Raw genomic sequence first — 12,041 nt, 5'->3', positions numbered from 1 at the left:
CTTACTCACATATGTGGATAAACAATGCTAAGGATTAAGGCCACAGAAATACCTAAAACCTCTACTCCTTTCATGCCAACTGTTATCACACCTTTACCTTCAGGTCCCAGAATTTAAAATATATCATGCATTCTCAAAGCATCACATGCTTAGGAAGAGACACTGGCATCTGTGTGGATGTATGATCGCGTGCAGTCAGACTGGCTAAGGTGACCACACTAAAGAGTCCCTGGGGTATCCTTGTTCCATGAGCTCCTGACACTCAGGGGCAATGTTCTTTTAAAACACAGCAGTTGGGCTTCCCTGGTGGCACAGTGGTTGAGAGTCCACCTGCCGATGCAGGGGACACGGGTTCGTGCCCCGGAGCGGCTGGGCCCGTGAGCCATGGCCGCTGAGCCTGCGCGTCCGGAGCTTGTGTTCCGCATTGGGAGAGGCCACAGCAGTGAGAGGCCCGCATACAGAAAAAAAAAAACAAAACAGCAGTTATTAGGCATTGAGGGAACTTACCTCAACATAATAACAGCCATATATGGAAAACCCACAGCCAACATCGTTCTCCATGGTGAAAAACTGAAACCATTTCCTCTAAGATCACAAACAAGACAAGGTTGTCCCCTCTCACCACTATTATTTCAACATAGTTTTGGAAGTTTTAACCACAGCAATCAGAGAAGAAATAAAAGGAATCCAAATCGGAAAAGAAGTAAAAGCTGTCACTGTTTGCAGATGACATCGTATTATACGTAGAGAATCCTAAAGATGCTACCAGAAAACTACTAGAGCTAATCAATGAGTTTGGTAAAGTAGCAGGATACACAATTAATACACAGAAATCTCTTGCATTCCTATACACTAATGATGAAAAATCTGAAAGAGAAATTAAGGGAACACGCCCACTTAGCATTGCAACAAAAAGAATAAAATACCTAGGAATAAACCTACCTAGGGAGACAAAAGACCTGTATGCAGAAAACTATAAGACACTGATGAAAGAAATTAAAGATGATACAAACAGATGGAGAGATATACCATGGTCTTGGATTGGAAGAATCAACATTGTGAAAATGACTGTACTACCCAAAGAAATCTACAGATTCAATGCAATCCCTATCAATCTACCACTGGCATTTTTCACAGAACTAGAACAAAAAATTTCACAATTTGTATGGAAACACAAAAGACCCCGAATAGCCAAAGCAATCTTGAAAACGAAAAATGGAGCTGGAGGAATCAGGCTCCCAGACTTCAGACTATACTACAAAGCTGCAGTAATCAAGACAGTATGGTACTGGCACAAAAACAGAAACATACATCAATGGAACAGGATAGAAAGCCCAGAGATAAACCCACACACCTATGGTCACCTTATTTTTGATAAAGGAGGCAAGAATATACAATGGAGAAAAGACAGCCTTTTCAATAGGTGCTGGGAAAACTGGGCGCCTACATGTAAAGAATGAAATTAGAACACTCCCTAACACCATACACAAAAATAAACTCAGAATGGATTAAAGACCTAAATGTAAGGCCAGACACTATAAAACTCTTAGAGGAAAACATAGGCAGAACACTCTATGACATAAATCACAGCAAGATCCTTTTAGACCCACCTCCTAGACAAATGGAAATAAAAACAAAAATAAACAAATGGGACCTAATGAAACTGAAAAGCTCTTGCACAGCAAAGGAAACCATAAACAAGACGAAAAGACAACCCTCAGAATGGGAGAAAATATTTGCCAATGAAGCAACTAACAAAGGATTAATCTCCAAAATTTACATGGAGCTCATGCAGCTCAATATCAAAATAACAACTCAATCCAAAAATGGACAGAAGACCTAAATAGACATTTCTCCGAAGAAGATATACTGATTGCCAACAAACACATGAAAAGATGCTCAACACCACTAATCATTAGAGAAATGCAAATCAAAACTACAATGAGGTACCACCTCACACCGGTCAGAATGGCTATCATCAAAAATTCTGCAAACAGTAAATGCTGGAGAGAGTGTGGAGAAAAGGGAACCCTCTTGCACTACTGGTGGGAATGTAAATTGATACAGCCACTATGGAGTACGCAGGTTCCTTAAAAAACTAAAAATAGAATTACCATACGACCCAGCAATCCCACTACTGGGCATATTCCCTGAGAAAACCATAATTCAAAAAGAGTCATGTACCACAATGTTCATTACAGCTCTATTTACAATAGCCAGGACATGGAAGAAACCTAAATGTCCATCAACAGATGAATGGATAAAGAAGATGTGGCACATATATAGAACGGAATATTACTCAGCCATAAAAAGAAATGAAATTGAGGTATTTGTAGTGAGGTGGATGGACCTAGGGTCTGTAATACAGAGTGAAGTAAGTCAGAAAGAGAAAAACAAATTCCGTATGCTAACATATATATATATATGGAATCTAAACAAGAAAACAAATGATTCTGAAGAACCTAGGGGCAGGACAGAAATAAAGTCACATTGAAAATGGACTTGAGGACACGGGGAGGGGAAAGGGTAAGCTGGGACGAAGTGAGAGAGTAGCATGGACATATATACACTACCAAATGTAAAATAGATAGCTAGTGGGAAGCAGCCGCATAGCACAGGGAGGTCAGCTTGGTGCTTTGTGACCACCTAGAGGGGTGGGATAGGGAGGGTGGGAGGGAGACGCAAGAGGGAAGAGATATAGGGATATATGTATATTTATAGCCGATTCAATTTGTTATAAAGCAGACACTAACACACCATTGTAAAGCAGTTATACTCCAATAAAGATGTTTGAATAAATAAATAAACGAACAAACACACACAGCAGTTCAGTTGGTGATAGAACTGAAATGTTCTGCCATCCCTTACCTGAGATATGGCTAGGTTCTCTCGCCAAAGCACCAGTTCCCATTTCTGTTTCTAAATCCATCAGGTCAGGAGAGGGTTGAGTCTCAGCACCTCAGAAGTTGCTGGCGTTCAGGGCACTAACACCTGAAGAACCCATCTTCATGTTGGGGAGGTGGAGGGGATTCTACATGCACCATATTTTGAAGAATAAACTCAAGCTATGAGTTTCCTCCCAGGGTAGACAGACAGCTGACACCTTGTCTCTTCACTGATGGCTAATATAGGACTTGTGGATTATAATTTGAAGAAAGGAAAATTATTGCACTCTTAATACCAAATAATGGATAATAAAATTGCCTTCTGGAGCCAGCTCACTGTGGCCAAGTTTACAAGCAGGGAGATGCTGTGCTTTCAAGTTCCACAGAAGACTTAAAGACCTGTCAGGAAAAAAAAAAAAAAGACCTGTCAGGCCACCTCATTTTATTAGGGTTATAAATGGACACTTTCGGGTAACCAAACATGTCCTCCCAGGATTACAACATGGATATAGAATTGGCAGTTCTCACCCAACTTTGACATTCTTGTACCCTGGGGGTGAGAGTGCTTAACAAAGTTTATAGAAACTTCTACAAGACCCTCAGTTTTCAAAAAACTTGATTCCAACGGGACAAGAAATAAGATGATGGAGTAGAGGACTTGAGCTCACCTTCTCTCACAAAAACACCAAAATCGCAACTAACTGCTGAACAACCATCAACAAAAAAAGACTTGAATCTAGCAAAAAAGATATTCTACACCCAAAGACAAAGAAGAAGCTACAATGAGATGGTAGGAGGGGCACATTCACAATAAAATCAAATCCCATACTGGTGGGTGACCCACAAAAATAATTATATCACAGAGGTTCTCTCACAGGAGTGAGAGTTCTGAGCCTCATGGCAGGCTTCCCAGACTGGGGTTCTGGCATTGGGAAGAGGAGCCCCCAGAGCATTTGGCTTTGAAGGCCAGCAGAGCTTAAGTGCAGGAGCTCCACAGGACTGGGAGAAACAGACTCCACTCTTGGAAGGCATGCAGAGGTTTCACATGAACTGGGACCCAGGGCAAAGCACTGACTCCATAAGAGCCTGGGCCGGGTCTTGGAGGGTCTCCTGGGGATGTGGGGGTCGGCTGTGCTCACTGCAGGGGCAAGGACAATCGTGGTGCACGCCCCAGGGAATACTCATTGGCTTGAGTTCTCCTGGAGGTCGCCATTTTGGCACTGAGACGTGGCCCCACCCAACAGCCTGCAGGCTCCAATGCCGGAATGCCTCAGACCAAACAACAAACAGGGTGGGAACACAGCCCCACCCATCAGCAGACAGGCTGCCTAAAGTCATCCTGAGCCAACAGCCACCTGTAAACACACCCCTTGATGTGACCCTGCCCATTCAGAGGGACAAGACCCAGCTCCACCCACCAGTGGGCAGGCACCAGTCCCTCCCACCAAGAAGCCTGCACAAGCTTCTGGGCCAAATTCACACACCAGGGTGTAGACACCAGAACCAAGAAGAATTACAGTCCTGCAGCCTGAGGAACAGAGACCACAAACACAGAAAGTTAGACAAAATGAGACAGCAGGGAAATATGTGCCAGACGAAGGAACAAGATAAAACCCCAGAAGAACAACTAAGTGAAGTGGAGATAGGCAATCTACCTGAAAAATAATTCAGAGTAATGATAGTAAATAATGATTCAAGATCTCAGAAAAAGATTGGAGGCACAGACCAAGAGGATACAAGAAATGTTTAATAAAGAGCTAGAAGTTTAAAGAACAAAACAGATGAAAAATACAATAACTGAAATGAAAAATACACTAGAAGGAATCAATAGCAGAATAAAAGAGGCAGAAGAATGAATAAGTGAGCTGGAAGACAGAATGGTGAAAATCACTGCTTCAAAACAGAACAAAGAAAAAAGAATGAAAAGAAATGAGGACAGTCTCAGAGGCCTCTGGGACAACATTAAATGCACCAACATTTCTCCTTCTGGGACTCCTATAATGCGAGAGAAAGAGGGCCTGAGAAAATATTTGAAGAGATAATAGCCAACAACTTCCCTAACATGGGAAAGGAAACAGCCACCCAAGTCCAGGAAGCACAGAGTCCCACATAGGATAAACCCAAGGAGGAACGTGCCAAGACGCATATTAATCAAACTGACAAAAAGACAATGAGAAAGCATTGAAACCAACAAGGTAAAAGCAACAAATAATATACGAGGGAATCCCCATAAGGTTATCAGCTGGTTTTTCAGCAGAAACTCTGCAGGTCAGAAGGGAATGGCATGATGTTTTTAGAGTGACAAAAAGGAAAAACGTTCAACCAAGAATACTCTACCCACCAAGGCTCTTGTTCAGATTTGACAGAGAAATCAAAAGCTTTACAAGCAAAGGTAAGAGAATTCAGCACCACCAAACCAGCTTTACAACAAATACTAAAGGAACTTCTCTAGATGGAAAAGAAAAGGCCATGACTAGAAACAAGAAAATTACAAATGAAAAAGCTCACCGGTAAAGGCAATCATATGGTAAAGGTAGGAAATCATCCACACACAAATATTATATAAAAATCAGCAATCATGAGAAGAGAAGGTACAAGTGTAGCATATTGGAAATGCATTTAAAAATAAGAGACCAGCAACTGAAAACAGTCTTGTGTGGCTGTGGCTGTGGCTGTGGCTGTGGCTGTGGCTGTGGCTGTGGCTGTGGCTGTGGGTGTGTGTGTGTATAGACTGCTATATCAAAACCTCATGGTAACCACAAACCGAAAATCAACAATAGATACACAAAAAAGAAAAAGGAATCTAAACACAGCACTAAAGTTAGACATCAAATTACAAGAGAGGAGAACAAAAGAGGAAGGGAAGAAAAAGACCTACAAAAACAAATCCAAAACAATTAACAAGATGGCAGTCAGAACACACATATTGATAATTACCTGAAAAGTAAATGGATTAAATGCTCCAACCAAAAGACATAGACTGGCTGAATGGATACAAAAACAAGATCCATATATATTCTGTCTACAAGAGACCCACCTCAGATCTAGGGACACATGTAGACTGCAAGTGAGGGGATGGAAAAAGGTATTCCATGCACATGGAAATCAAAAGAAACCTAGAGTAGCAATACTCATATCAGACCAAAGAGACTTTAAAATAAAGCCTATTACAAGAAACAAAGAAGGACACTACAGAATGATCAAGAATCAATCCAAGAAGATATAACAATTGTAAATATATATGCACCCAACAAAGAAGCACCTCAATATATAAGGCAAATACTAACAGCCATAAAAGGAGAAATCAACAGTAACACAATAATAGTGGGGGACTTTAACACCCCACTTTCATCAATGGACAGATCAGCCAGACAGAAGATCAATAAGGAAACACAGGCCTTACACATTAAATCAGAGGGACTTAACCGATATTTATAGAACACTCGATCCAAACGCAGCAGAATACACATTCTTCTCAAGTGCACATGGAATGTTCTCCAGGATAAATCACATGCTGGGCCGCAAAGCAAGTCTCAGTAAATTTAAGAAAATTGAAGTTGTATCAAGTATCTTTTCTGACCACAACACTATGAGATTAGAAATCAACTACAAGAAAAAAACTAAAAAACACAAACACATGGAGCTTAAACAATATGCTACTAAACAACCAGTGGATCACTGAGGAAATGAAAAAATACCTAGAGACAAATGAAAATGAAAGCATGACTATCCAAAACCTAAGGGATGCAGCAAAAGCAGTTCTAAGAGGGAAGTTTATGGCAATACAATCTTAGGAAACAAGAAAAATCACAAACAACCTATTCTTACACATAAAGCAACTAGAGAAAGAGGAAAAAACAAACCCAAAAGGCAGTAGAAGGAAAGATATAAAGATCAGAGCATAAATAAATGAAACAGCAAAGATCAATGAAGCTAAAAGCTGGTTCCTTGAAAAGATAAACAAAGTTGACAAACCTTTAGCCAGACTCATCAAGAAAAAAAAGGGAGCAGACTCAAATCAATAAAATTAGAAATGAAAAAAGTTACAATTGACACCACAGAAACACAAAGGATAACAGACTACTACAAGCAACCATATGCTAATAAAATAGACAACCTAGAAGAAATGGACAAATTCTTAGAAAGGTACAATCTTCCAAGACAGAACCAGGAAGAAATAGAAAATATGAACAGTCCAGTCACAAGTAATGAGATTGAAACTGTGATTTTAAAACTTCCAACGAACAAAAGTCCAGAAGCAGCTGGCTTCATGGGTGAATTCTATCAAACATTTAGAGGAGACTTAAACCTATCCTTCTGAAACTATTCCAAAAAACTGCAGAGGAAGGAACACTCCCAAACTCAGGCCAACATCACCCTGATACCAAAACCAGTCAAAGGATACAACAACAACAACAACAAAAGAAAATTACAGGCCAATATCACTGATGCACATAGACGCAAAAATCCTCAACAAAATACTAGCAAACCGAATCCAACAATACATTAAAAGGATCATACACCATGATCAAGTGGGGTTTATCCCAGGGATGCAAGGATTCTTCAATATATGCAGATCAATCAGTGTGATACACCACGTTAACAAATTGAATAATAAAAATCATATGATCATCTAAATAGATGCAGAACAAGCTTTTGACAAAATTCAGTACTGGTTTCTGATTAAAAACTCTCCAGAAAGTGGGCATAAAGAGAACGTACCTCAACATAAGAAAAGCCATAGATGACAAACCCACAGCTAACATCATACTCAGTGGTGAAAAGCTGAAAGCATTTCCTCTAAGATCAGGAACAAGACAAGGATGTCCACTCTTGCCCCTTTTATTCAACAAAGTTTTGGAAGTCCTAGCCACAGTAATCAGAGAAGAAAAAGAAATAAAAGGAATCCAAATTGGAAAAGAAGAAGTAAAACTGTCACTGTTTGCAGATGACAGGATAGTATACACAGATAATCCTAAAGATGCTACCAGAAAACTACTAGAGCTCATCAATGAATTCGGTAAAGTGGCAGGATACAAAATTAATGCACAGAAATCTGTTGCATTTCTATACACTAGCAATGAAAGATCAGAAAGAGAAATTAAGGAAACAATCCCATTTACCTTAGCATCAAAAAGAATGAAATACCTAGGAATAAACCTACCTAAGGAGGCAGAAGACCTGTACTCTGAAAACTGTAAGATGCTGATGAAAGAAATTGAAGATGACACAAACAGCTGGAAAGATATACCATGTTTTTGGATTGGAAAAATCAATATTGTCAAAATGACTGTAATACCAAGGCAATCTACAGATTCAGTGCAATCCCTGTCAAATTGCCAATGGCATTTTTCACAGAACTAGAACAAAAAAAATCTTAAAATTTGTATGGAGACACAAGAGACCTCGAATAGCCAAAGCAATCTTGAGAAAGAAATATGGAGCTGGAGGCATCAGGCTCCCTGACTTCAGACTTTACTACAAAGCTGTAGTCATCACAACAATATGGTACTGGCACAAAAACAGAAATATAGCTCAATAGAACAGGATAGAAAGTAACAGTGTGAACATGTTTCAGATGAGAGTGAGCAGTCTCAACTATAAAACAACAAAAGGTACAACTCACAATAGGCTCAAATTACGAGATGTAATACTTTTAAACAGAATCCTCTTTGATATAGTTTCTTTCCTAATAATTTTCAGTCATTTCAAACTGTTTACTCAAGTATTTTCAGCCTCCAAATGAATGTGTTGGGCCACACAATCTCTGTGATCCCAACTGCAACCTTCTTAACTACTATTTTGGAGACACTACTATTGCCAGGCACTAAATGATATGTACAGAATTTGTGTATATCATGTATGTGTGTCTATTTGTACAGATACTATTTCCTCATAGAAAAGTTTATCACTTATAAAGTAGGGTTTATTACTCCCATTTAACAGATAAATAAGGTGCAAAGATGATTAACTAACTTGCATAATGTCCTGTAGCTGTAATAATTAGAGAGAATCAATAGATTTAAGCCATTGTGTCTGACTGACCATGGTACTGCTTCCCCGTATATATCTTGGTACAGCTGTCAGGGGTTGAATTAGCTGCCTCTGAGCTTAAGTGGCTACCATTTTAGGTCCAGTATTTGCTGGACATATTTTTTCCTCCCCAGCCACAGGGATAGTGTGTAAAAATGCACACAGCATTCATGAGTTCCAGACCATGTTCAAGTTGCTCTGATTGGCTTCAGGCCTGATATACCACAGCACATCCCCAAAGCCCTGTGCACTTGGAGGGCAGGAGTGTGTCTTAGCCTGCGCTGTTCCCTTCAGAGTCCCTAGCACTAAGCTGTGATGTGGTAAGCGCTTGATAGATCTTGGTGTAATTTACATGTTGCAGGTCCAGGGAAGCAGATGTTCCTCACTGCAAAAGAATCAATTCCAGACCTAATGCCCTCCCATTTCTACCTGCATGTTTTCCAGGCACAAGTCATTGGAAGAAAGAATGAACTTGTTCGCAATCATGAGGCGCCATTATAAATTGATGCGAAAACTTAGTCTTACATCTGCTTTCTTTTTTTCTCCCCCAGTAAGTGAAAATGGTGACCACATAAGCAGATGGATGAGGCAGGAACACGGTTGTGGGAGAGAAGTTTCTCCACTCCACAATTTCCCAAAGGAAACTGGGCTGAGCCCCACTACACACAGAGTCATCATCAACTGGACTTGGAGCCTGCGAGATGTCAGGGGAGCCTCGGCTGAGAGGCTGATCGGCAGATGTGATGTGAAAAATACCACACTCTTCTGTCATTTGCTGTTGCTTGCTGAACTGTGAAGAACTGCATGAACTCTATTTAAGCTGCTTTCTATACCATTGCCAATCACCTTTTTGGACTTGGAAGTGCTATTTTACTATTGACACTTGCATTGTTTCATTTTGCATGCATCCAGTGATTATCCATAAGCAACATATGTAATCTGCTTATATATTTTTAAAAAATCTATCCATGCAAAATGGTAACGTCTGAATTATGCTCTTTTTCAAAGTTATAATCAGCCCATGTCATTAAAAGTTTAAATTGGTTTCATATAAAGATCAGTGTAATAGGTCTGCATATACTTTATAGAAAATTAGCTTCTATAAAGATTTTTTCACTGTTTACTAGTGAAATGAGAAAAGCAAAGCTATTTATAAAAGGCCTTATGTCGTGTACATACATTGTCTTTGAAATATTTGTGATTTAGTTTATTGCTTGTAAAAGAGATTATATAATTTATTTAGTAAATACTATTGTAAACTATAGTTTTATTGAGAGAAATAAAATATTTTGTTCTCAATTGTGGTATTATATTAATTCAGGTGGTTTATGGTCTTTACATTTCTTTCTTTTGTTAATAAAAAAGAAGTAACTTAGATACCCATCATTTTTACATATTCTGGAATCCTAAATAAACTGACTCTCGTGATTGATGAAAATGGAGAGAAAATTACCCGGGCCCTGAGAAAAGACTCAATAGCAGATTCTGCTCAACTTGTTCAAGAGACTTTCCCAAATGTCCTGGTGTGTTAGTCAGCTTTCACTATGTTATGTTGTGGTGACAAACAATCCCCAAATCTCTGGATTGGGATCCAGAGCAACCCGTCTAGGACATGCCATGTTTATGGCAGAAGAAAAAATGTGATAGTGGAACCATGGGAGCTCATAAAGCTTCTGCTTAAACATGGTTTACAGAACTCACAATCCACTGACCAAAGCAAATGACATTGACAAGTCTGTCGTCAAAGTGTTGGGAAGTGTACTTTTCACATAGGCATAGACTCAGCAGAGAGGGGCAATGAATATTTAAGCAGTTAATACATCTATAGTATCACATGAGTGTCCCAAGCAGCAGCAGGTTAAGAGATTGCATAATCATACACTGCAGAAAAAATCATTAGAAAACAAAAAGACATTCCAGATGAGTAAGATGCTCAGTGTAAAATACTTCAAGTTAAAGCAAGCTGGTGCTCATAAACAAACATAATATTAGCTTTTGTAAATACAGCTTGGAGCCATGGTGACTCAGTATAAGTATTAATTTCATCTGCAGAGTTGGTGCTGGGAATTTATCCTGGGTTGGGCTGTCAATGGGAAATTTTACTGAAGTGGATCGTGGAGGATTCTTCGCCTCTCTCTGCCTGGTATCCATATGTGCTAGCAGATGCCCGATCTTACTATAGGGGTTTACTTAGCTGCAGTCCTGCTCTTCCCCCTCCCATTTGTATCCATTTATCTAAGCAGGGGTCCTTAAGCCCAGGACCCATTGATTCTTAGGAGGGTCACAGATGGATATTAATAGGGCCATGAAATAATATACACAAGTTGGGTATGCCTTTGTGTATATGGGGGCTTTTTTCATGAAGAGAAAGACAATAATTTCCATCAAATTCACAGTGGCTTTGACCCAAGAACTGTTGAGAACCACTATTTTAAGGCTTAACTCAAATGCTATTTCAATGCCATGAAGCTGTCCATGATGCCCAATCCTGTCTCCCCACCACGACCGTCACCCTTGACCAGTCTGCGGTCAACTCACCTGTCTCAGAAAACCTCAACACTTTGTACCTTCTTTTAAAAATTGAGGTATAATTTACATATAATAGAGTGCACAACTATTAATTGTATGGTGCAATGATGTTTTACATATATACACACACCCTTGTAAGCAGCACCTAGAACAAGAGATAGAGTATTTCCAGCTAACCTACAGGTTCTTTCATGCCCCCTCCCCATCAATACCTTTGGTAGGATTGATGCCTTCCCATCAATGCCCCAAAGGTAACCATTATTATTATTTCTATCATCATGGATTAGTTTTGCCAGTTCTTGAACTTCATATAGAGTAATAGAGTATGTCCTCTTTATCTAGCTTTTTGGTGTTATGTTGTTCAACACTGTATGAGAACCATTCATTTCATTGTATACAGTGAAAGCTCATTCTTTTTCATTGCTGAGTAGTATTCTGCCATATGATTATCCCACAATTTTCTACCCTACTGCTGACTGACATTTCGGTAGCTTCCAATTTGGGGCCATAAGCATGCGCACTGAAAGATAAATAATGAGTCCCTAGACCTCTTCCTCCACACAGTTCCTAGATGCATACAGCTTGACTTCTAGC

General features: G+C 39.6%; 1 protein-coding gene across 5 annotated transcripts in view; it reads left to right on the top strand.

Annotated features, from left to right (window-relative positions):
* PIP5K1B (phosphatidylinositol-4-phosphate 5-kinase type 1 beta) overlaps positions 1-10,217 on the top strand; it is a 328,734-nt gene extending 318,517 nt beyond the window's left edge. For all 5 annotated transcript variants that reach the window (XR_009564323.2, XR_009564324.2, XR_011377538.1 and 2 more), the window contains one exon: positions 9,470-10,217. Coding sequence is in view for 2 of the 5 variants with exons in the window: in XM_030877052.3 (XP_030732912.1) it covers positions 9,470-9,476 (7 nt within the window). In the remaining 3 variants the exon portion in view is untranslated. The remainder of the gene's footprint in view (positions 1-9,469) is intronic.
* Positions 10,218-12,041: the final 1,824 nt, after the last annotated feature.

Source organism: Globicephala melas, chromosome 6, assembly GCF_963455315.2.
Source record: "Globicephala melas chromosome 6, mGloMel1.2, whole genome shotgun sequence".
Taxonomy (NCBI): Eukaryota; Metazoa; Chordata; class Mammalia; order Artiodactyla; family Delphinidae; genus Globicephala; species Globicephala melas.
The sequence above is the reverse complement of the archived record's forward strand: the minus strand, read 5'-3'. Positions and strand labels throughout refer to the sequence as shown.